Source organism: Lytechinus pictus, chromosome 10 (assembly GCF_037042905.1).
Source record: "Lytechinus pictus isolate F3 Inbred chromosome 10, Lp3.0, whole genome shotgun sequence".
NCBI lineage: Eukaryota > Metazoa > Echinodermata > Echinoidea > Temnopleuroida > Toxopneustidae > Lytechinus > Lytechinus pictus.
The window spans coordinates 35,953,694-35,980,622 of record NC_087254.1 but is presented as its reverse complement, the minus strand read 5'-3'; the positions used below and the strand labels follow the sequence as shown (position 1 = coordinate 35,980,622).

The following is a 26,929-nucleotide window of genomic DNA, read 5'->3' as shown; positions in this document are numbered from 1 at the left end:
AGTGTATGCCCATGCAGGTCTGAACATCAGCAGGTTTCAGCTCGCGCTTTGCGCACGCATACATGCATGATCATGTGTTTAGTTACAAGTGCTTATATATGCCAAGTTTCAGATCGGAATATCAACAATTTTCCAAATTTTCATCCAGCGCTTCGTATAATTTATTCAAGAAAATACCAATCTTTTTCATGACCACACGAATTTAAGTGTATAATTTTTAGGTGTATGTTTCAAAAATTCATCTGGCGCTTCGCGCTCCCAATAAGTGTTTATTGAGATCATACATATCTTATAGATTAGTTTCATTTTTGTCATTACATAATTTATTAAATCCATCCCAATATAGTTTTCGCAAATTTCATTCTGCTGATCTAGCTCTTGTTGATCTTTATGATAAAATTTCTTATCTTTTAGCAAAAAAGGAACATGTAATTTGTGTTTTCATGGACTTAAGTAAAGCGTTCGATACCCTGGATCATAATATATTGCTTTACAAATTAAAATATTTTGGTGTAAGAGGTACTACTCTTAATTGGTTTAATAGTTATATTTCAAATAGGCAACAATTTACATGTATAAATTCAGTCCGTTCTAATTTACAGTATATTAATTGTGGTGTGCCCCAAGGCTCAATTCTGGGCCCGCTTTTATTTCTTCTGTATATAAATGACATAGTATATTCTTCACCCTTATTACAATATATTCTTTATGCTGATGACACAACAGTTATTTCTTCAAACTCGAATTAAAGAATGCTTTTTGAAATGTTGAATAATGAATTGCCCAAAATATCCACATGGTTCCTAAGTAATAAATTGTCTTTAAACTTGCAAAAAACATATTATGTTAATTTCAAGAACTCCAAAACAATAGCTGATCATTATACAGAAGAAATAAAGATAAGTGGGATTTCTATCGGACAAAAAAATAATGTGAGAATTTTAGGTGTCATTCTAGATGAGTTTTTAACATGGGATGACCATGTATCTAAAATATTGACGTCTGTATCAAGATGTATTGGTATAATGTTTAAAGTTAAATACTATTTACCTCCCCAAGCATTACTCTCAATTTATAATTCTATTTTACTTCCACATGTCACTTATTGCAATATTGTATGGGGCTCATTCAAATAAAAAATCACCATATTCTTTTACTTCAAAAGAAAGCTATTCGTTTGTGTGCCGACGCTGGTTAATATGAAAATACTGGTCCCCTCTTTAACCGTTTCAAGACTTTAAAAATTGATGATATACATAAATTTCAAATTGCTTTGTTTATGTTTAGGTTTCACTGGCGCCAATTACCAATAACATTTGATCATATGTTCTTTTTGAATTCATTTATTCATAACTATCCCACGAGAACCTCAACAAATTTACATTTATCAAACCCGCTAACCGCCTTAGCCCATAGGTCAATAAGACATACTGGTCCAGATACCTGGAATGATATACCTTTAACAATACGTGGTGCACCTACATTGAACAAATTTAAGTTTGAGTTTAAGCATTCCCTTATTAGCACTTATTTGAGTTAAGATATTGTTCTATCATCAGTTTCATCATATTACATACTGTATTTTTTGGTATTATTTTGTACGACGTATCTATGTTAAACATAGTAATATTAATCGATACACGGCTGGTGTGTTATTATCATTTGATTTATTCTTGACATGCTTGATGTGTTTTCCTTTTGGCCCTGCTTTTATTGTTAAATATGACTTACATTGATTTTATTCAGGGCCGTAGTCTTTCTTGAGGGGCGTCCTTTTTCAAGCCTTTGTGCTTATGACTGTTCCCTCCCATGCAATGATTGTTTATTGTTATTTTACCGTGAAATATTGTCAATATATTTTCTGTTGTATGATTTATCTTTTGCATGGAAATAAAGAATCAATCAATCAATCAATCAATTCTTAACGAAACTTGACTCATGATCATGGCCAATGATATTATACGGTTGAATATGTAATATTGCTCGGACGTCGGTGATCGGTACCGACATCTTTCGGTAGAGGCCTCCCGGAGGGGTCTCAGCACCCCCACCCCAAGCCATTTATTTCGATTGAATACATACATGGGTGTATCCACCATTGTTTAATACGGGGTTGGGCGGGGGGGGGGGGTTAATGAACATTTTCCCCGATCATCCATTCCAAATATAGCTAATCAAAATCTGTTTTAGGGGGACGTCCTGATCCTAAAGACTCGGAATTTTAAGCAGATTTTAGTTGTATTCTATTAACAAGATAAGGTAATTAACTCATAAAACATGGAATATAAAACCATAATCATGATAATGAAGCGAGCTGATTATTTTTAAAGTAAAAAAAGGTCCATCTAAGACCTCATACAACATACCTTGTAACATACCTAGGCGTAAAGTTTTACCTATAAAACTTGTTTGCCTCTCTCCTCCTTCCAATTTCTTGACTAAGTCAGTAAAGTGGAAGATAGACCGGTAGGGCCTACTGGTTATATGGCGATGTTTGGTTTCAGCAGGTAAAGGTATTAATGAGAGCATGGGCAAGTAAAAGATTGGTTAGGGTAAAACTTTTCTTTTTTAAGCTCCCGAGTTTTCTCTAGACTTTTAAGCATTTTCTTGTTTTGTTTTAATGAATGAGATGTTATTCAATCAAACAAACAAACCGTATCAGCATGAAGCGCGAGGAGAATTTTAGATACCTGAAAAAGGGAAATGCTTATCAACCAAACAATATTAATTAGAGAGCCAAGTTTTGACCTGATTTGTTTAAAACACCGCCGCCAATGAACATATACGGTATTAATCTCATAAACAGGCAATACGAGTGCGATCGAAGCGGTATTGGAATTTTTATTTGTAGGCCTGCAGCCAGTGACCTGATTTGTTTTTCTTCCAAATTAACTTCCAATTATCCACCTCCGGTATCTTCTAATTGGCTTCTTCATCTCTCCTTTCTCGATCTTTCTCATTTTGCCCCCCCCCCCTTCCTCGATCTTTATCAATTTAATTTTAGTCACCGTAGACTCGGTGCCGTGATACATTCAGCCCCAGCCTATAATTCGCCTATTTTTTTTTAAATGATCATGGGATGCGGTCATCCACGCCCCTCCCTTCTCACCCCTCCCCCTGTCTGTGGAGCTGCTGCACCCCTGTACAGTACACGTACACTAGCTGTTCTTGATTGACGGTACGGTACCGTATACGGAGTTGATTGTACTTTGATAAATGAGCAGCATACTCTACCGTAACCGGTACACTTTCAATCTATAAAAATAAAAAATAAAACAAATGACACAGCAGCAGCTAGCGCTCCATAATCAATGTAAGCAGCCACCTCTCTCTTCCTATTTTCGGTCACTCATTCAATGAACAAGGTTATGATATAACCTTGTTCTCAGTTATATCTCCATGTGTGGCAAAATAAAGGTGGCAATGTTTAGCTTATTTTCTCTTTTCCTTTGGGACAAATGCTAGATTTTTTTACACTGACAGTTTCCATTACACCTATTGGTCATACAACTTGGCCCTTAAGTAAATTTGATTCTTTAAATTATTTTTTTCTTAATTAAAAATAGAGATTAAAAAATGAAAATTTTCTTGCCATATTACTTTCCACCAATAGAGGGCATACACAAAAATATGCCCAAAATTCAAGTTTTTGAGAGCTCTAGTGAATACAAAAATTATTCTCAAGTTACTATTGAAAAATAAATTGCAACTGTATGGAAATTAGTAATTTTGGTCACAAAAGTGATATTTTAATGATTTTTTAAAGTGTGTGCTCTGTACAGCATTGGCATGCCATAGTCCTACCTGTAGATTCCCCACAGGCAGGATGGTTGCAGTGAACCACTCATTCAATGAACAAGGTTATGATATAACCTTGTTCTCAGTTATATCTCCATGTGTGGCAAAATAAGGATGGCAATGTTTGGCTTATTTTCTCTTTTTCTTTGGGACAAATGCTTGATTTTTTTTACACTGACAGTTTCCATTACACCTATTTGTCATACAACTTGGCCCTTAAGTAAATTTGATTCTTTAAATTATTTTTTTCTTAATAAAAAATAGAGATGAAAAAATGAAAATTTTCTTGCCATATTATTTTCCACCAATAGAGGGCGTACACAAAAATATGCCCAAAATTCAAGTTTTTGAGCGCTCTAGTGAATACAAAAATTATTCCAAGTTACTAATGAAAAATAAATTGCAACTGTATGGAAATTAGTAATTTTGGTCACAAAAGTGATATTTTAATGATTTTTTAAAGTGTGTGCTCTGTACAGCATTGGCATGCCATAGTCCAACCTGTAGATTCCCCACAGGCAGGGTGGTTGCAGTGAACAAGTGCAGTGAACAAGTGTTTTCGGTGATCCCTCGGCCCTCCACGTCTACTGTTCTGGAAATTCCTAGAATCCAATAGAACGAATCAAGTCCGGTGAGTACTTAGAGGGCTAGACTCCCCTAGAGATTTGCATAAAGTTGGAGCGGTAGTCATCATGAATTTTATGAAGAAAGAAGAGAGATTTGAGAAGCAGACTCCGTAACCCAGATGAGCGCCCGGCTTCGCCGGACCTATGCCGGACCTTCGCCGGACGCTCCGCGGGCGGCGCTCGTGTGGCACTCTTTCTATGAACAAGGTTATCCCTTTGAGTTTGAGTGCGACGGGCTTCCACAGAAGCCCAGCGAGTCGTTCACTTAGGCTAGCTACGACGGGCTTCTACAGAAGCCGAGATTTGTTTGGTTTAATTCGATTATGTTTTTCAGCTTTTTGGTAATTGTTATGTACTAAAACCTCTGCTACTATTTACTTTATAAACTTATTTCGATAACAGAATGAAAAAAATACACAGCTACGTGGGAAAAAATTGCGAAAAAAGGAAATCATTTCAACTTTACCCGATTTTTTCGTTGGAGTCAGACGGGGACGACAAATTCTGTGACGAGCATGTACGCGCGCGCACAAGGCCTGATCACGTGATTTGATCCATATCGTTGTTCTGATAGATACGCTAGTATTAAACATTTTTCTGCAAGATCGTCATGTAATAAGCTACGCGTTTATTCACCATTTTCATTTTATTATTTGCTTCATCAAGGAGATATCACTCTAGAATGACATTTCCTTGGTTTCATCAATTGTATTTTCAGAAAAACAACAAGCTTTTACAAAAGTAATGTCTTAGTACTTGGAGGTGATCTCGGTGCGCTTTTGAACTTTTCCCTACCCTCTTCTCATTATTTTGTCTACTATTCTGAAAAAAGGAGAAAAGAAAGCAGTTTAGCACACCATTCATCTTACGCTCTTTTCAAAAGGGAAAAATCCATGTAGTTCATGATATCGTCACTACCCAAACAAAAGAACCTCTGGGCAGCCACTCAAACAAATTCCTTCCGAAAAGAGAAGGATACAGATGGTCAACGCCCCGAACAAAATGAAGATTAGTGTTTATCGGCAGGATGACCTATTGAATGCTTTTCTTACTTAGCAATACAAAAAGCTTTTATGAATACTCTTGTTCGACCAACATACTGTTTAAAAAAAAAAAACTTTGTCTCATTTACTGACAACACAGGTGCTTATGACATCCGTCAGTGATTCATATTGCATAAAAGCGCTTCCCCTGGGTAATGATGCATATAACGATGAAAGAAGAATTATTTAGGGAAATTATAGAAAACAAAAATTTCAGATGTCACGGAGAACGAGAGAGAATGAGATACAGCGATAAAAGGGGAAATAGACAACTGCACTTTTGCTACAATTCCATAAAACGAATAACATGACTTTAATTTTTGGTTAGATTACTTTTAAAAAATCCCACGTTTGTTTGTCGCAACTTGGTCCTCAGACCCTTGTCAAACTGATTACTTTTTATTATTATTCTTGTTTGACCTAGCCTCCCCCCCATGAAAATGTTCTGACCTACACTCTAATATTGCTTGTTTGTCTCCTCTCTTCGATTTTCTGTTTATAATTGCGAGTAACGCGGTAGAAAAGTTTAGAATAAAGACTGTCCTGGCCAATTTTTCCCCCGTTACATAATTGGTTAGTCGCGTGTATTTGAGTGTCCGAAAGTCCACACACACAGCTTCAACACAGAGAACAGTGGTTTTCATGAACGTAATATTGCAGAAATCCGGGTATATCTTTATGATTATTAATAAACTCACACCAGATTGATAATAGTGTGAAAATTTTCATCAAATTCCATTAATTTGATGTAAATATTATTACAATTAATTTACTATTTACGTCTCGCTGTACTTCATTTGAAAGTGTCCATGTTCACAACTCTTGCTATGGCAAACGGTCTGAAATCACCCATATTTTCAAGACCCTGGCACCTTTGTTTTCCCAGTGGAATATCCCTAAGGGTCAAAGAGGTCGAGATTGATTGTCATCTCAATGCTAAATAGATTACCTACAGTTTGATGTATAATACTTTATGACTGGTATAATGGTTACATCTCATTTTTCCCCAAACTTTGAGATCGAGCAGGCAGAACATGGCATATTTCTGTGTACAAAGTCACGTGACTAACGTATGATAGTTTCTGTTTCTAGACTCTTTTCATTTGAAACAATTAATGCAGTCCAAATAAACTTAATTAAAGCATTTAATATTGAAACTAAAAATGTTCTACTATAAAACTTTGCCTACTGATATTTATAATATAGCTACAGTTTGAGGAAGCAAATATCGAGTCCAGAATTGATTTTGATTTGCAATAGGGTCTGCGTAAGTATACTATATACTAGCAGGCTAGCATCGTCTGCTACGTAAACCAAATGAGCGATAATGACCGAAACTAACCATTATGGACAAAAAAAAAAAAAATTGCATTTGGAGCGCTTACCATGGTTAGCATCCAAACCAAAATTGTTGGAAAAGGATTTATGTTATACAGGGACAGCAACATTTTTATGGTGCAAGGGTTGAGCTGTGGGACGGGGGTGAATCGGCTAAAAAAATCATAATTTTTAAATTCATGTCAATTTACAGAATGAATTTATGATAGTTTAGGTTTTAGAACCACTTCATCTTATTCTCCTTTTCTCTCCCAGATGAAAACTTTTGCATTGAAAAGTTGATGGAAACATAATCACTTCAAAAAAAATAATAATGAACTAAAAGTTTCCTCGCCCGAAATGGAGGAAATAGAATGATACAGGATGAGAAATTACGTTAATTAGGCATCCCCTATAAAGAAAACACGTTTGTCTGGCGTGTCCCGACAGAACCCTCTCAATCCTACAAACTTTTATTTATGTGTGACCTACACCCCCCCAAAAAAAAAAATGTTGATACCGACCCAAATATTATTGATTTTCCTACTTTTTTTCCAATTTCTTTTTTCTTTTTTAACCGGCAAATAGCGTGGTATAAAGGATTCATATACACTACTCAAAAAAAGTTAAGGACCACTTTTTAAAACGTACATAAAGATTTTATACAAGGTGTTTTATTTCTGGAAATACCTCAGTACAACTGTCCTAAATGTCCTTAAACACGCTGTAATCAATTTCACGCATGGGTGGTTTCAGTTGTTGCACAATGTCTCTCGCATCACTGCACATCCTGAAAAGTGGGCCCCGAGGGGTATCAGCTACCGACATGAAGTGGTAAAAACGAATGTCTGAGTGTCTTTCAGGCAGTTCAGTAACGAGTGTGACCACCTCCTGCAGCAATAACGGCTTCACAGCGCTGTCTCATGGAGCTGATGAGGCGATTGATGTCTCTGACGTCCAGTGCATCCCATGCAGCCTCCAGAGCCACACCCAGCTGCTGCAGTCCAAGTGGATGGGCTTCGAGCTGGTCGAGACTCCTCCCCATCATGTCCCAGACGTGCTCTATCGGGTTTAAGTCCGGGGACCTCGCTGGCCACTCCATACGCTCAATCCCCTGGCCCTCAAGGAACTCGGTCACCACCCTAGCTCGGTGGGCACGGGCATTGTCATCCATGAAAATGATGTTTTGTCCCACATTTTCTGCAAATGGCACCACTATAGGTTCAAGGACCTCATCCCTGTACCTCACTCCTGTCATTGCTCCCCCTGGGACCACGTAGAGACGAGTACGGTTGGCGTAGGTGATGCCTCCCCACACCATGACGCTGCCTCCCCCATAACGGTCATGTTCTGCAATACAGGGGTCTGCAAATCTCTCTCCTGGTCGCCTCCAGACTCTCTACAATCAACAAATTGCTGACAATAGCAATGCCAAGATACAGCTGTCCAGAATGCCATCAAACACAATGACATCAATTTCACACATGCAGTTCTTTCATGATGTCTCTGGCATCATTGCAGTGGGCCATAAGACAAGTGTCTTCCAAAGCATTTTCCGTCTTTAGTCTGTACAATCAACAACTTGCCTACAACAGCAATGCCAAGACACCACCTAAGTGAAACAGATGTAGCCAGAGCCCTAGGGATGCTGGAAGCTGGCCTCAGTCAGCGAAGAGTAGCCAGAATGATGGGCGTGTCACACAGTGTCATTAGCAGAGCAAATCAAAGACACCGAGAGACAGGGCTATACTCCGAGAGACCCCGCAGTGGCCGACCAGTTTCGACAACCCCTAGAGATGATCGCTACTTGACGAATCTCAGCCTCCGCAACCGCTTTCACAGTGCACGCCGCCTCAACAATGACTTCGCTGCAGCAACTGGAGTGATTGTTTCCACTCAAACAATCCGTAACCGACTTCACAGAGCCAATATGCATGCCAGACGGCCAGCTCAGTGTGTCCCACTCACCCCTGCTCACAGAAGAATTCGTCTCAACTGGGCCCGGGAGCATGTCAGATGGACCAGACAGCAATGGCGTAGAGTTCTGTTCACAGATGAGAGCAGATTTTCCCTTGACCACAATGATGGACGTTCGAGAGTCTGGAGGCGACCAGGAGAGAGATTTGCAGACCCCTGTATTGCAGAACATGACCGTTATGGGGGAGGCAGCGTCATGGTGTGGGGAGGCATCACCTACGCCAACCGTACTCGTCTCTACGTGGTCCCAGGGGGAGCAATGACAGGAGTGAGGTACAGGGATGAGGTCCTTGAACCTATAGTGGTGCCATTTGCAGAAAATGTGGGACAAAACATCATTTTCATGGATGACAATGCCCGTGCCCACCGAGCTAGGGTGGTGACCGAGTTCCTTGAGGGCCAGGGGATTGAGCGTATGGAGTGGCCAGCGAGGTCCCCGGACTTAAACCCGATAGAGCACGTCTGGGACATGATGGGGAGGAGTCTCGACCAGCTCGAAGCGCATCCATTTGGACTGCAGCAGCTGGGTGTGGCTCTGGAGGCTGCATGGGATGCACTGGACGTCAGAGACATCAATCGCCTCATCAGCTCCATGAGACAGCGCTGTGAAGCCGTTATTGCTGCAGGAGGTGGTCACACTCGTTACTGAACTGCCTGAAAGACACTCAGACATTCGTTTTTACCACTTCATGTCGGTAGCTGATACCCCTCGGGGCCCACTTTTCAGGATGTGCAGTGATGCGAGAGACATTGTGCAACAACTGAAACCACCCATGCGTGAAATTGATTACAGCGTGTTTAAGGACATTTAGGACAGTTGTACTGAGGTATTTCCAGAAATAAAACACCTTGTATAAAATCTTTATGTACGTTTTAAAAAGTGGTCCTTAACTTTTTTTGAGTAGTGTAGAAAAAACCGACCCACCCATTTTTGTTTCCGTTACTGCAAACAATCATTTAGGGCGCTTACCCTGGTTAGCATCAAAACCAAAATATCTGATTTTTTTAAAATAAAAAACAGGGGCCACTGAGCGTTTTTGATAATACGTTTTTGATTGCGGATGCTATAATTCATTCAAGAAAAATACTTTCTCTTTCAGTAATTTCTAGCATGGCTCTTTTTGAGGGAAAAGTAAGAAAAAGAAAGAAACATAGAAACGTTGGGAGGTATGATTTCAGACTTACAATTCTAGTCACTTTTATTTGTTTAACTCTTTGAAATAATTTCAGGATATTACAAATCGAATACCGGTGCGCAAACTTCAGGAACAAAACTATTTTGTTATAATAATAGCCGCGTGGAAAATCGAATTAAATGAGACATATAATTTATGAAAAATCTATAAAAAATGACTATTGGTGAAAGATGGAGGCCTCTGTCTTGCCATAACCCTAAGCCCCAAGTTAAAAAAAATAGTTTAGTCGTGCATTTTTTTTACGATGATCATCATCATCATATTGTCTTTTGCGAAAGATATCTACCCACGTTATCAATATAGAAAATGGAAGATGATATACACATGTAGAATTTATTGTGAAATGACAGTTACAATAGTAGTTTTAAAAGGTTTTTCGGGACATTATTTGAGAAACTGGGGGAAAAACCCCTAAATTTTCGACATGATGGCCATAATGCAATAGGACGAGAGGCCCACAAATGCAACAATCTCCAATCAATACAAGTTGGCAAAATCGAGGCATACTCTCGGAACGGTTTCCGATGAAGAGAGAGAGGGGGGGGGGATGTTTGATGTAATGTAAAATGACAGGTACTGAGAAGAAAAAATTCAGTAGCTTTCAAGTGTTATTTAAAATTTGTATACAAATTTTATATAAAACGGACCCCTGGTGCACTCTTGAAACCCCCCCCCCCCCCTTTTTCTCATTCTCTCATGTTATTGCTCTTATTTTTGTCTTCTATTTCATATAATTCCCCCTGAGTGATGATACACATAGGGACGGAAGAAGATGCAAGTGAGATTCAGAAAAAGAAGAGAAAATGCAAATCGAGATACATGTATAGGAGAATGATAAAACGACAGAAAGGATGAGAGGGAAAAAAGAGGAAATAGACCAAAAAGGTATCATGTAACCCATAGTGTCCGAAACATGCGCTCTAACCGACTGAGCTACGCTGCCTTCGTGCTTTTGTTATTATGACAAGTCTTTATGAAAAGGGATCCTGATTGATCTGGGTTAATAACACTTGTTAACTGGAACCACCATGTGGGGAATGCAGTATACAACACACATTAAAAAAAAAATTATTAAAATAGCATTTTTGTAACCAAAAAATAGTAATTTCCATACAGTTGCAATTTATTTTTCATTTTACAATTTAATGTTTTCTTCTCTCTTTCAGGCCTTGTTTTAAAAAAGGTTATCAAGATGGGCTTGGTAATCAATCAAAATGCACTTGCCTACTCCATGACGTTTCTGGCAACAAAAATGATGAACACAATCTTCCGCTTCTATTATGTACAACTCTTCACCGATTACTACCACATATCAGAGTCATGGTTCCACGTGGCGCAGGTGGTCTACATGATATGGAACGCTGTCAATGATCCATTGTTTGCATACTGGCAAGACAACTCCAACATCAAGGCATTCCGCTCCCGTCGTCATGCCATCATGTACGGAGCGCCACTGTTTGCCATCTGCTTTCTCCTGCCATGGTTTCCCTGGAAGACCTATGAAGCCAATGAATGGATAATTGGAGTCCATCTAATGGTTTCTCTATGCTGCTATGATACTCTTTTTACCTTTGTGCTCTTATCGTACTGCGCTCTCTTTGCCGAGATATCCACTCGACACGAGGACCGCGTTAGGCTGACCAGGTACGGCCAAGTTGCTTCTATTGTGGGATCAACGTCGGTTCTCATCAGCCAGTTTGTGTCGGACAACTTGAAAAACTTCCATGCCTTCCAGATGTGGTGCGTCATTGTAGCCTTTCTAAGTTGGGCTGCAATGCACTACACAGGGCGCAACGTAAAGGTACAGTGTGATGTTAAATCAACTGGTATAGCACTTTCAAGACAGGACAGTAAGAATATGAAATCACAAGGTCTCTCCAATCAAGATAGTTCTCTCTCCGTATCGTACAAACAAGCGAAACAGATCATCTTCAACAGAAACTTCTTGATATTCGTATTCATCAACTTTTGTCAGATATTTCAGGGTGATTACGGGGCAAACTTTCTGTCTGTCTTTGCGACCCAACTCATTCCGGAGTCTGACCTCTCTTCATCTCAAAGGAAAGTGATGTTTGGTTCATTATTTATCTTGCCACAGGTGAATACAGTATGAAATTTCTTTTCAACATGGTTCAACCCCACCTTGAATTCTTATTTGCATAGAGTTGCTTCAGAGAAAACTAGTGCAGGACGATATTTCAATAAATAAATTATGCAATATGAAAAAAAATTGAATATCCGATAATGGTGTTATGATTCTGTTGATATATTGCGGTAACAAATATGACCAAAATATTGTTGATTATGAAATAGTTAATCATTGTTTATTGACCACAATTGCTGCTCTGCATTGCTGCATTAAACCGATTGCAGAACTTCATAAGTTGGTACACAAATGCCTGCTATTCATAAACAAGCACGGATGAAACAGAAAGCCTTAGTTTCATTTCCCCCTTCCCTGCTCTCAGGTAATTGAAGCTCATAATGAACATATTTTTTAGACTCTGCAATATATCCTGTTATCCATGTATTTCACTGGAGATAATCTACTAACAAAGAAATTAAATATTGACCAGAACTATGGCAAAACTTTTTCATTCTGACTCTGATGAAATTTTCAGTGTTCTGCCTGTTGTTTCACTGTTTATCTTTTATGCTTTTCACACTGTACTTTTTTTCCTTAACCCCGGGAAATTGGTGGGCTAAGGGGGCCTTAGCCCCACCAATTTCCCGGGGTTAAGCTTAGCCCACTTCGTTTTCACACTACGTTTTAGCAAAGTGGGCTAGCACGGTATATAGTACGGTACTATCTGGCCCTGCAAAAAAGCAGGGTTAGCCAGCTTATTGTGGTGCTAGCACCACAATTGCGGTGCTAAGAGATGCAGTGTGAAACGAAACTGGGCTAAGCAATAGCCAATCACGGAAGTCAAAATTGCACGTTAATCACGCTCTGTATGGTAAAATCATCAATATTCATGAGCTGTGGGATATTCCGGGCTTAAGGCGTTAACCCCGGCTAAGCAGATAGTATGGGGTTAAGAATGACAGTGTGAATCCAAAAAAAGATAGAATGGGGTTAAGAATAGTCCGGGGTTAAGGATAGTATGGGGTTAAGGAAATGCAATGTGAAAAGCATATTAGTGTATCTGCACATTATTATTATATGATTATTATGTAATATTGATGAATTGTTTTTCTTCTATTTTTAAGTTACTTGTCTTAATCCTGAGCATTTTCGTCAGTCGACATGGTTACTATCGGATCATTATCTGGTCATTTTATTTCAAAATCTGTTCATCAATCCTCATGTTTCTGATTGGATCTCAGCACACCTATATTCTAGTTATCTTCTTTTTTACAGACAGGTATGTATGATAAACAGAATTTGATTTAGAACTTTTTTTTTTTCACTTAATCCTTAGCTTAGCTGTCCTCAACAAATTTTCACTAGGGCCGTCTGCACCAGCCCGAGTTTTCAAATTAGCGCGCTATTTCTGATCCGGCAAATTATCCCGATCTCGATATTATTTGTAATGGACACGCAATTATCGCACTAGTTCGCAGGATTAATCTTGAGATTGCAATCCCAAGTCAACTTGGGATTATTTGCTAAATAGCACGCTATTTTACGAATTATCCCGCTAATTCGCAGGTGCAGACGCATTCCGGATTATTTTATTCACGGCGTCAGACCATAATGCATCAATGCCTTGCTCGAGCAGGAATCGCTCTTCTTGCGATGGTGGAGACAGGGTTTCTTGAATCTCGAGATTAATTGCGAAGAGGGCCAATCGGGCTAAAATCTCGATATTGAGCAAACTCGGGATGGTGCAGCACCGCCTACTGTGCCATTAGCTGACTTGTTTTATTTTCAAGTCTTTCGCATCTTTTGAGATCAAATTTGTGATACCCATGGTCAAATTGACCCCCCCCCCCCTCAACATATTGACTTTGCCACAGCACACAAGTTTTTTAAGCCCATCATTTTCTGCCTTTTCATTTTCAAGTCTTTCACATCTTTTGAGATGAAATTTGCGAGGCCTATGATGTGGTTCAAACCTGTGGATCCGAGATCAAGATCATTCTGTTTAAGTTCAAGATCAAGAACATAGAAGTTGATATATGGCGCTGTTTTGGTGCTGACGCCTACAATGTTCTGCTCTCAATTTTAACATAATTTACTGATCCTTCAGCGATCTCATTAACTTCGGATCATTATCATCTTTATCTTCTTTATATTTTATTCAACGTAGTGATGTAAGTTATACAATCGAGTTTTATGTCAAAGGACCTGTATTTTGAACATATAGCAATGACTTTTGTGTGCTTGTTCTTGACTGTCGTTGTGTGCGGTGCAGTGTATAGCTTGGACGGGCTAGCGATGGGGAGTCCGGAGAATACATACAGCCTCGTGTTTCAGCAAGAAATAAACCCGGCGTCGAAAGGGTTAAGTTCTCCAAAGACGATAACCTATTCACGGACACAGCTAATGTCATTACACATTCCACCGTTTAAACTACCTGATGAAACGTATTCTTTGATAAAAGACTGTGGTATTGCGAAGAGAAGAAGAGGCCGGAGAGCCGGTATACACATCAAAAGAAAAATTCTGGTTATGATTACACCGCAGCGATTAAAAGTTCAATGTACTGAGACTAAGAAAGGATCAAGTGCAAATGTTAAAGTCAAGTTGAGCCATCAGAAAGTGACCTTGCCCTCAGTGTACATGACCAATACACAATCACTGAACAACAAATTTGATGAGTTTTCAACTGTTGTGAGAGAAGGTGATTTTGACATTGTTTCTGTGAGCGAGACTTGGTTCACTGAGGAAATACCTGATCAAGTGTATAACATTTCTGGTTACTCTATGTTTTCTAAAAATAGGACAGGAAAGCGCGGAGGAGGTGTGGCCTTATATGTTCGAGACGAAATGCATCCAACTCCAGTGAGTCTCTTTACAGTGCCTTCACATCTTGAAATGTTATGGGTTCAAGTACGCCCTCATCGCCTACCGCGCACATTGTCATGCATCTTTGTAGGAACGCTATATAGCCCTCCTAACAACCCCGAAAGTGACTCCTTGATTCAGCACATATCCCATGCTAATGATGACATTCTTGCCAAGTACCAACAAGCAGGAATTATTATTCTTGGGGATGTAAACCGCCTGAATCTAGACCAACTTATCAACGGACATAATCTAAAACAAGTGGTTGACAAAGCAACAAGAAGAGATGCAATTCTTGACAAGATAGTTACTAATATGCATAGTCTCTATTCCTCTATTGAATTGATGTCTCCAGTTGGCCATAGTGATCATAGAGGAGTCAAGTGGCTGCCTAAAGTATATATGTCGAAGCATACTAATTGCACCACGTCAAAAACCATTCAGCCAATGAAGGAATCTGACATTAGACGATTTGGTAATTGGATAGTTCATCAAAATTGGTCTAGTGTCACGAACGCAGATGATGTCAGTACCAAGTGTGATAACTTTACAGTGAACTTAACTCTGCCATTGAAGTCTTCTTCCCATCAAGAAAAGTAAAGGTTCACTGCAAGGACAAACCTTGGATCACACCTGTGGTAAAGGAATTGATAAAGAATAGACAGACCGCTTTTATTAAGTGCAGTTCCGAGTGGTCATCATTAAAGAACAGAGTTATAAGAGAAATCAAAAAAGCTAAAGTGGATTACTACAAGAATCGGATCCAGAGATTAAAAAGTCAGAACCCAAGTGCATGGTTTAAATTTGTTAAAATTGCAACTAGTAACTCAACACTATTGAATGTTATAGAAGTACCTGGACTGGAAAGCCATGATGACCAGGCGATTGCTAATGCAATCAACCACCACTTCACTGACATATCCGCGAATGTTCCTCCATTGGATGTACGACTACTACCAGCTTATCAGCCCATAAATCCTTCAAGTGTCGTAGAGGTCACTCCATGGAAAGTATACTGTGAGCTGAAGAAGACACCAGTTGGGAAAAGTTGCGGACCAGATGGAGTGTCTGCAAAGCTGATTAGAGAATTCGCAGTAGAGTTGAGTTCACCCATATGTGACATTATTAGCACCTCTTACAAGGAAGGAAAGGTCCCATCGCAGTGGAAAAGATCTATTGTGGTCCCAGTACCTAAGAAGTCTCCTCCTACAATAGATCAATTAAGACCAGTCTCCTTGACTGACCACTTTGCAAAGTTGGCTGAACTCTTCATCTATCGTCAACTGATGACAGATATTGATGCAAACATCGATCCCCAACAGTATGGAAGTCGAAGAGGGAATTCTACTACACATTATCTCGTCAATCTTCTTCATTTCCTCCACACAAACGCTGATCGGCTTCAGACTGTTTCCACCGTCGTGATTACCGATTTCTCAAAGGCATTTGACTTGGTCAACCACAATATCGCCATCAATAAGTTGTTCGCGATGGGTGCTCGACCATGTCTCTTGCCTTGGATCAGTAGTTTTCTTCATGGGCGAGAACAGATGACGAGATATAATGGAGTGGTTTCGTCTCCCCTTACTCCTGCTGGAGGGGTACCCCAGGGTACTCGACTTGGGCCAGCAATTTTCCTGGTGCTAATAAATGACGCTCTGAGAAACACCACTGGAATATCGAGATGGAAATACGTCGATGACCTAACCTTTGCAGAAGGCCGTAGGATGGGCTCAAACAGCGTGATACCTTCCACCTTGATAGAGTTTGGTCAGTGGTGTCTAGATAATGGACTTCGTATCAACTCGTCTAAGTGTAAATTCATGAGAGTGTCATTTGCACGGACTGGCCCTCCACCTTTGCATCTTGAGTTAGATGATGCAACTCTCCAAGAAGTCAAAGAGCTGAAGCTTTTGGGTGTCATGCTGCAGCAAAACCTATGTTGGGACGGACATATTCGTGATATCACAAGACGTGCATCGCGGAAATTCTACATCATTCGAGCCCTGAAGCGGTATCGCGCTCCTGTTGCTGACCTCTTGACTGTATACACATGCTATATTTGACCTGTACTTGAATATTGTGTTCCTGTGTGGCACTCATCAATCACGTCGGAGCAGGGCAGTGATATCGAACGAGTCCAGAAGAGGGCACTCCGTATTATCTTCCATGATCGATATCAAAGCTACGAGCATGCTCTCCAGATCTCGGACCTTCAATCGCTCAGTGAGAGAAGAGAACACCTATGCCTACGATTCGCTGAATCACTCTACAGACATTTCCGTGATTGGCTGCCGGACATGCAAAGTATGAACCGAAAGTTGAGGCACAGTGAGAGATTGAGAGACTTTAAATGCAGAACAGAAAGACTACGAAATAGCACTCTTCCTTACTTGGTTAAGACTCTAAATCAACATTTTACTTACTAGGCCCATGTTCTTTCTTTTTGAATTTTATGTGAATCGAATGGACAGATCAGTTATCTCCGCGTTATTGGATCTTCTTAGTACTCAGAATTTTAATAATGTCGTCGTTTTACTATTCATTGAATGTTTACACAATTGTGAATAAGGTATTTATTTATATTCATTTTATGTTTCTTTGTATTTTGATCGTGTGCAATATCAATATTTATTTACCAATATCAATACAGGAGCATTCTTTATTAAATGTTGTAATATTCAATTAAAATATTTTACTTAATATATTCCCAATTGCATATTTTGTTTAATCACTGAATTAGTACGATTTATAATTGATTACGTTTAATCATGAATGATATTAATTTTATCACAATTTGAGTAGAGATTGCATGACTTTAGTTTGATTTTATTTTTACCATATATTAACCCAGATCATTCAATTTTATTTTAAACCTGTGCAATATCAATCTACAAACAACCAATTTCAAAATACAAGCATTCTTGTATAATAATATTCAATTTTAATAACTTTCTAGTAATATCATACTTCCTAGATTGCATTGTCATTCCCAGAGAATACACTTTTATTTCTTATTAATAATTGTTCCAAAAAGTACTACTTTCAATTGTGCATGCATGTAACTATTTCATTTACTATTTATTTTTCGAACCAAATGTTTAATTGTATCATTTATTTTATCTTGTACATACATTGTAACATTTCGAGGTAACTCTTCGTTATTTTCTGTTTTTTGTGTTGTGAACCAAAGTTCAACAAAATCGATACATTGTAACCATTGCAATTCAGTCTTTGGACTGCGAGAATGGATATTTTCAATAAAATCCTTCAATCAATCAATCAATCAAGATTTGCAGGTCAAGATTGAGACCACAATATCAGATTTAAAACCATAAAGATGATATTCATTGATTATCAATCGTAAATTACCTGCATAGAACATATCGGTGTGCAAATAATGAGCCTACATTATGTGTATTTGTTACTATTCTTTTTATCAAATCATTATTATCTGCCTAAAAGCCACCATATAGGGAATTAACATTAGGAGAAAAAACATTGTTGAACATGGAAGAGGTCAAAACAATTCCCCCTAACGTTTGGTAAAAAGCGATTGTTTATTGTTATTATTATTAGCCCATCCAACCTGTGGACCTGATGAGCTTATGCCATGACGTGGCATCCCTCGTCCGTTGTCTGTTCGAAATGCTTGTTTCTCATCATTTTATCTCCACTTTCAATCCTGTGTGCTTTATTTGATAATTCTATGTGGGGGATTCAAACTTTCTACTCAGAATTTCAAAACTCATTCAGTACCGGTATGCTAATATATGCACATTTTTCAATATTAACAAATAATGCTGGTTCTTTATTGTTTTGCCCTATTTCGATTTCTTTTTTCTCCATCTGGTATAGGTACATGAAGTTCACTAAATTTCTAGACAGAATTCTGACATTTTGAATTAAAAATTTGCACTCCGTCATTTTATGTTATCGATAAAAAAAACACAAATGTTTTTTCATTCACTCCAGTGTCATTTGGGTTTAAAAATGACAGTAATTTCTTGGCCAGATGAGAGATCATCACCACGTCATTGAGGTGAACTATTCTTTTTTTTTTTCATTTCCTTGGCAGAATTTTACCTGGTTCTGTGACACCTTTCTTCAACCTTTGTGTGTCTGACATCATCGATAATGATCAACAAAGGTACCAGAGAATGTAAGTATTTCAAGACACAGCATGCAGTTGGCTATTTGCATCACAATTAGCAGTACCGGTAATCTAATTTAATAATTCACACTCACAGGAAAAACAATCGACTTCTATAAAAAAAAAATTCTCTGTTGACGTGTCATGGTGTGATGGCTCTGACTCTCACCTTCCATTTTTATAGATTATCCTACACCATGGCCCGTATTCTGAAGTCAGGTTTAACTTAGACCATGGTCTAACTCTGTGCTAAAATTATGGGAAGCCAAAAGTGTCAACATTTTTATTAATTTGTATGTTTCTTTTTTAACTGTGCTCTTTCCTGATTCATCGATGGTGAAGACAATCATCTATTTATACTTCCTAGACAATTATGAATGATTTGAGAGCCACATGAGCTGAACTATGATATCATTAGTGATTTATGTAACAATTGGCTATCCATACTTAAACCACAACTTTAAACCTGAGTTTAAGTTAAACCCGAGTTCAGAAAACGGGCACATGTGTTATAATTTCCTTCAGCAAGAAGTCAACCCCCATTTTGTTGCACTCGACTCATGTCAGGTGAATGATTACCTGGTAAGATCAATTCCTTGAATGCTTAGCGATTATAGGGTGGCTCAGCTACAGCAAAGATAATAATATGATATCATGTACTGGTAACTTTGCTTCAGTCAGAATCTTTTGGGATGGCACAATTTTTTTGGGATGCTGAATCTTATGTGCATTAACCTACATTAAACCCAGTATAGTACATGTAACTACGGTATATAAAGGGCGATAACCACATACATGATATTGGGTTCTTGTATGTAGGCCACACGCTCGTCAGATGCGATATTTCTGGTGCTCTGCACCCATTCGTCATCATCCATTGCCTTCTCTCACAAAGGCTTGTTCTATTAACTCTCCCTAACATTCTTGGCATCATCAAACCAAGTACCAAGTACTTTACCCTGTACCATACAACCTTGGCTTTAAAGCATTATGCTAATGAGGCAATCTGATGTAATCTGAAGGCCATAAATTCATAGAGGTTTAGTGGCTCAGTGGAAATGTCCCCTGACTTTGATCCACAGGGTCTCTGGGGTTCAAATCCCACTGCAGCACTCGCGTCCTGTGGCAAGGTGTTTATCTACATTTGCCACTCTCCACCCTGGTGTAGTAAATGGGTACCCTGTAGGAAGGAATTTCTTGAGAAGTCTTGAGAATTCCTTGAATGCTTAAGAGTCCAATCAGTCCAATCAGTGAAGCCATGTTAAAGCTGGGGTAATAGTTTACTGCGGCAGCCCGAACACGTACTAAAGACGTCGTGTCGAGGTCCCCGGGGCAAGGGTAATAGCCCATCAGGGAAAATTATTTTACTTCTTTCCACTCGGGAAAAATCAGAGAATTTGATAGAAAATACCTCAAATCAGGGGGAAAATGCCTCAAATGAGCGGAAAATCAGGGAATTTTGATCAGCCCAAAAGTCAAAAGCACAGTAGTCATCAGTCAGACTCTGTTATATTTTGTTGTATATCAAAACAACATCCATTGAATGACTGGTTATGGTGGTACTAATTAATTTTACATTATTGTTTTTATACTGAAAATACATGTAATTCACTGCAACAGCTTAAAAAACATGCGAAACTGGGAATGGGTTTAAACAATTATCAGGGAATTTTTAAACTTCAGGGAAAATCAGGGAATTTTTTTATCTTGAAAAGCTGAGAACCCTGGCTTAGAAACATTGTATTAAGCGCATTTTGCATATTATTATTAGTATATTTGTACCTATTTACCTCACCAACGCATGGCAAATGTATATTGATGCATTGCCTGAGCACACGAGCACCATGTATATCAATAGAAACTTGGTTTGATAAACAATCACCATATTACAATGTGCAGGCAAACATTTCTTTGACTGTAGACTCTGCTGACACCATCGTGAATTATGTGACTGAAAAGAACTAAAAAGAGAAGGAATCTGTGAAATTTGCAAATTTTGAGATGAGATTTATGAGAAGTCAAAATACTGCAAGGTTAACTCCATACTCTTTGTATCACTGTGCGTATCCGAAACATTGTTTCTATAAGAACTAATAGCACTCGTAATTGTTGAAGACATCCCCTTCTTGCTTCTTTTCAAATGCCACTCCCCCCCCCCCCCCCCCCCAGGAATCCTCTGTCATCCACAGTCTTTGGCTACAATGCTTTGTTCACCAAGCCAGCATCCTCCTTAGCTCCTATGATGGTAGTAAACATTCTCAATCGCTATGGTTACCAAGAGCTACAGGATGAGCGTCTCTCACTCCAAGGAACCACTCAGCTCAAAGAAACCATGTTCTTACTGACCTGTTTTCTACCGATCATTGTAGGTTTGTTGCAGCTTGTGGCATGGAGGAATTACACGATACGCAATAGTCACATCGCCATAGCCAAACATGTAGAAACGTAGTGTAATAAATCATAAAAGTTACTGTTGGCCGCTTGTTTGGAGGCGCCTTTAATGACTTGTCTTGTATCTGTTTGGTATCAGGGTACTGGTGTATAAGTAGGTACCTTGAGATGGTTTATGAAAGTTCTCGGCACTGACCAAATTGTCATCAATTTCAGTGAAACTCTTGGTTTTGATTGGCTGAGAAGCACTGGTCTCTAACTGTTACTATGGGAAATGATAGAGAATGAAAAAAACTTGTCAGTGCTAGACAGTTTAATGAAATGATGTCCTGGGTCCCATCTTACATAGAGTTGCAATTAATCCGATTAACCTCAACTATATGGAAGTCCATCATCGTCATAATTTTCCCTGCAGAAAATTTGCACAATGTCCTTTGTAAACAAAGAGAAGCTTACCAAATTTTAAAGACAGCAATGAATGTATGACTATACATCACATCTAGAAATTATTTAGAACAAACATTCATTTAGATATTGTTGGTGGCTTTTCATAGTTATGGTTGATTGGATCAATCGCAAATCTTTGAAGACTGAGCCTGGTAAGTTTCATTTGTTAATTTCCCTTGAAGATCTGGTGCCATTTAAAGGCAAAGTGTTCATATTCAAATTCTTCTGAACAGACTTAAATTTTTTTAAATGTATTCAAGAAGAGCTTGTTACTATTTTTCCAGAGCTTAAATTTTGGAATCACAATAACAAAAAAAGGAATCTCTAAGATTTTGATCCATAATTAACAGCACATGGTCATCAGTCCGTATAAGTAAAACTCCATTTTAGTAATCCACCGATGAATCCCAGCCATGGCGTAATTCCCTTCAGCAATAAATTGATCCAAATTGTGCTGCACTCAACCCAGGTGAGGTAAATGGTACCTAGAAGACATTTCTTCCTTGAAACGCAGAGCGCATAACAGCTGCTCTGCCAAAGCAAGGGTATCTACATGTATGCTTCATTAGTGTAGAGCGCTTAGAGAAGTTCTGATGAAGTAAATGTTAAGCATTATATAAGCAAGTATAATAATTATTAGTAGTGTTAGTTTACTTTTGAGTGTTTCTGTATTATACTACTATCCTCATTCATTCCCTGTGGCACAAAAAGGCCTCCATGCTTTTCTTTCCACTTTTGGCAGTCTCTAGCACAATCCCTGGTCTTCTGTATACTTCTCATTATATGGGAATTTTTGGTTTATTAAAACCTCTTGAAATCATTTGATGTGGTTCAAGAATGTGAATGGAATTGGAATATCATCCTGACATTCCGCTTGTTCTTGATAAAGGCCCATTGAATATTGGTCTTATGAATTTAGGTATTGTATAGTATCAGAAAGCTATACCATGCTTCAGAAATGGTTTTTATTGAAAAGGCAGAAGGAAAACAAGTTTAGTTTTGGACACAATTTTTAGTTTTGACAATTTCCATCCCAAAATACCTATAAATATGAGACTTAAGATCACATCTTTCGTAAAATATTTGTTATATGATATACTTTTGCTTCACATCTTACAACGAATTCCAACAGTAAAGAATCATCAGGGACAACAAAAGTATACATGTATCATTTTCATTCTTGTCATTTGGAATACATTTGTCTGTAACAATGTTTTATTTTTTTAATGGGCACTTTATACCCAGAATACCCTCAAATGTGCATAGAATTTGAGTACCAGTATAGGTACTGTAAAGTATGAAAAATAGATATATTATTAAGAATATTCATAGGACATTCAAGGTGCAGTTCGAATGGGGATTATATGTCTATGCAGTAAATTTAGGTGATGTCTCTATTAGTATAAAAGGGCATTGAGCTTGCGTTTTCCATAGCTATCAGTTGGATATCTGTTGTCATAATATGTTATGTATTTTATTTTTTTAAGTCGTTGGTTGAGTATTTTTATATTTATACATAGACTGATAATTATGTATCCATTGAAGTGGATTTTCTGGCTGCAATTTATTCAAGCATTATTATTGTAAGTACTCCTGAAATACATATAGCTAGATCAAAAAAATTATTAACTATTAAGAGAATATATTTTGTATTGATTTTTATTTTATAATCTTTACATTGTGCATTATTTCAATGCATTCAACTCCGTTGTGACCATATCATTATATGAATTGTAATACAGAATGGATCTTTTTGTTTTGCACTTATGATGGTATTATAATTGTACAGGTTTTTTTTATTAGGGTTAAAACAGTAGCAACACATTTATAAAAAACAACCATAAGCGACCAATTATTGGGCAGCTAATGATATTTCAGCATACAAATTCTTTTGTGCATTGTGTTTAATTGATAATTGCTATCTTCATGATGGTCCTTTGCTGGTTACCTACTTTAAAGTCTTTCAGAATTCCAGTGCATAATGGTATTTGAAAATTTCATGTTAGATTTTTGTACTAGATTGATTTTGATGCAAGAAAGATGTACCCCAAATAGGAAGGAAATAATTATTCTTCTGCATTTAACAAACTTTGCATAATTATACATAAGGCCTTTCCGCTTAAATGAATTTACTTCAATAAACTCAGTACTTGGGATGGTGCATGCTTCGATATTGGTTTTATAGAGTGTCACTTTTTTGTCAACTATAAAAAAAAGTAATTAGGGTGTAAACTTGTACATTGTAATAGGAATGAGTACTATTATAATTATTTTCACATTATCATGACTAATTTCAGACTTAACAATATCCAAATAAATATGGGGGTCACCTTGATGTGACATTAATAGGCCTTTTAATAGTTGGGGGGAAAATCTTTACTTTATATGGAAATTTTATTGAAATTGAGTAAACAGACAATTATATTAATTAATCAATTATTTAATGACATTTTAATGTCTGATTCTTTCACCACGCAGTGAATGCGGCTGTACTGTATGCAAAGAAGTGAGCCAATGATGTCACAAGCTCATCTTTTTTGTATCTAATATTCATAATATTTCACATTCCTATTTTGCAGTATCCAACAGATGTGAAACATCGTTTCACATAAACTCAACTAGAACTCAATTGCACCTCATCACCTTCAAGATTCTTTAGAACCCAAGTAATTATGAAATACTAAAGAGAAATGACAGGATACATCATTTATAACCTCCCACCCAGAGGCGGTGGAACGTCAGGCTCATACAATGAAAGTGGAGGGGCACCTATTGTTTGGCAGACAAAAGGTGCCCCTCCATTTTCTTTCTCCGAGCCTGATGTTTTGCCGCCTCTGCTCCTACCCCAAAACTAACAATTAGTAGCCAAAAATCAACTTTGATATTTTTATTGAGATTGAAAAGGGACATCATAAGCTTCAAAATGATATCTTAATATAACTCAAAATTTATCTCCGATACTCCACACAAGTACTTGAATGAACTTAGACAAAACACATTGAGAGCTTCAATTAATAAAGGAGAAACATAGTTTGAATTTGAAGGTTACTCAAACATGAGATGTGCACACTATGCAATCTCTGCGAAACTTCCAAGAAGTCTTCTTTTTTTAATGGTGTCAAAGAAACTCTTGTATCTTGTCTTTTATTTTACTTTGCAACTTCAAATCTCACAGTATGAAGAAAAATATTTACTGGTACTCTTTCAGATTAGCTTATTTTCAAGATTTTATGATTTGATATTTTAGCTTATTTTCAAGATTTAGTGAATTGATATTTTAGCTTATTTTCAAGATTTTATGAATTGATATTTCAAGCTATTTACTGAAAACCTACTCTGGCTACTTATTGTTCTTTTGGGTTGGCTGGTCACATTGGTTGTCACTATGAGGTATTTGTATTCAAAGTTATGTTAATTAATTAGCATACCCACGAGGAGTGTAATCATTTCTGTTGGATGTAATAGACTATTATTATTTGAAAACAAGGGTATGGTTTTGTCTCATGAATGTGTATGTAACATATCATTTACCTGAAGACGGCAATAACATACTTTTTAGGACCAAATATGCGCATTAAATTATTTAATGCTGTCATGTGAAGCCCCCAATGGTTCAGTACTGTATATTATACTTGCACATGTTTTATTATATTATACTTACACATATTATACTTACACAATAGTTTTATTGCACAAATCTATAAATAAATTCTATGCATAATATAATAATGTAATAGATACTGTGAGGTCATTTCATGGACTCTTGTTTTGTATGTTACAGCCCATTTTAGTGCATGTCATACTCACAGTACTATGCACATTTAAAGTGTCATTTCATACTGCCATTTGGATATTTGCCTTCCTATTTCATTAGATCTTTAAAAGTTTTTACCTCTTTAATATTGGTCTATTCATTCAACTCGATGTCCTTTTTAAAAAGTGGATTCTTTTGTACATTTTAAATGTCTTGCCCATTTGACCTATTCACTACTTAATTCAGTTACGTTGTATATTCAGGGATTTCCTGTTTTGAGAAGGAAATGGATTATATTGATCTGAAATAGTGCATAGTCAATATAAACTATATTTTATACAATAAAAGAATCTGATTCTATTATCAATAAACATAGTGATGAAAATAAAAGACATGTTGTGTACTCATTCTCATAAGCTTACTGGGGTAACTAGAGAGTATTTCATCAACAGTTGTAGTCTAACAATGTTCCTTTATTTTGATTGGCCTAGATGCACAGGGGACGTTCATGAAGACTTATCTATCCTAACTTTACCATCTCTGTGACACAGATATAAGGATCCTTTGATGGTTTGGTCTTACCATGAAAACCTTGATTGTCTTTGGCTGTTTAACCCTGTTACCATGGTAGTTGCCAAAATGACAAAGCTACTATAGTTATAACCCTTTATAAAACAGGGATAACATGTCCCTGGTGTTTGGCTGTTACTATGATAACTACCAGAAAAAAAAACAGACTTACAATTTTTCATGAAACGCTTTTCTGGTCACTAATCATTTCAAAGTTTATTTAGTAATCATATTTATTTATTATTTATTCATTTATTGGTATATGCACATATATTGACCAGCAGCAGGGCTGAAAGGGTCAATTTACAATAATAATACAAAGTACAAAAAAAAACATAACAAGTACAGTAAGTATAATTTTGGCCAAATGATTGAATGGCATTATGAAAATCAATTTACATGAAGGTATATGTATTTTTTTAATACAAAAGGATCGATAAGAGAAAGAAATGTGAGAGAGCAGGGGGATAGAAGTAGAAATGTATTACAGAAAGAGAAACCTGAGACGGGGAAATAGAGGGAGGTTAGAGAAACTAAAGAGGAGACAGAAACCAAGAACATTATAAATGTTTTCACAAAATTAAGTACATTAGTGAACATTCTACACATTCACATATATAATATAATTATCATTTTCTAATTATCTGTCTACATTTCATGGCAAATATTAGAACATTATTCAATGGAATGTTCTTTTTTAAGGTTT

At 37.5% G+C, this 26,929-nt stretch overlaps 1 protein-coding gene across 1 annotated transcript; it reads left to right on the top strand.

Annotated features, from left to right (window-relative positions):
- Positions 1–4,314: 4,314 nt before the first annotated feature.
- LOC129269561 (transmembrane protein 180-like) lies at positions 4,315–26,043 on the top strand. Its single transcript, XM_064105976.1, has 6 exons — positions 4,315–4,429; positions 11,124–12,055; positions 13,168–13,322; positions 18,987–19,070; positions 21,231–24,641; positions 24,690–26,043. The coding sequence occupies exons 2-5, from the start codon at positions 11,150–11,152 to the stop codon at positions 21,508–21,510; spliced, it is 1,425 nt and encodes a 474-aa protein (XP_063962046.1). The 5' UTR covers positions 4,315–4,429; positions 11,124–11,149; the 3' UTR covers positions 21,511–24,641; positions 24,690–26,043.
- The last annotated feature ends 886 nt before the right edge of the window (positions 26,044–26,929 follow it).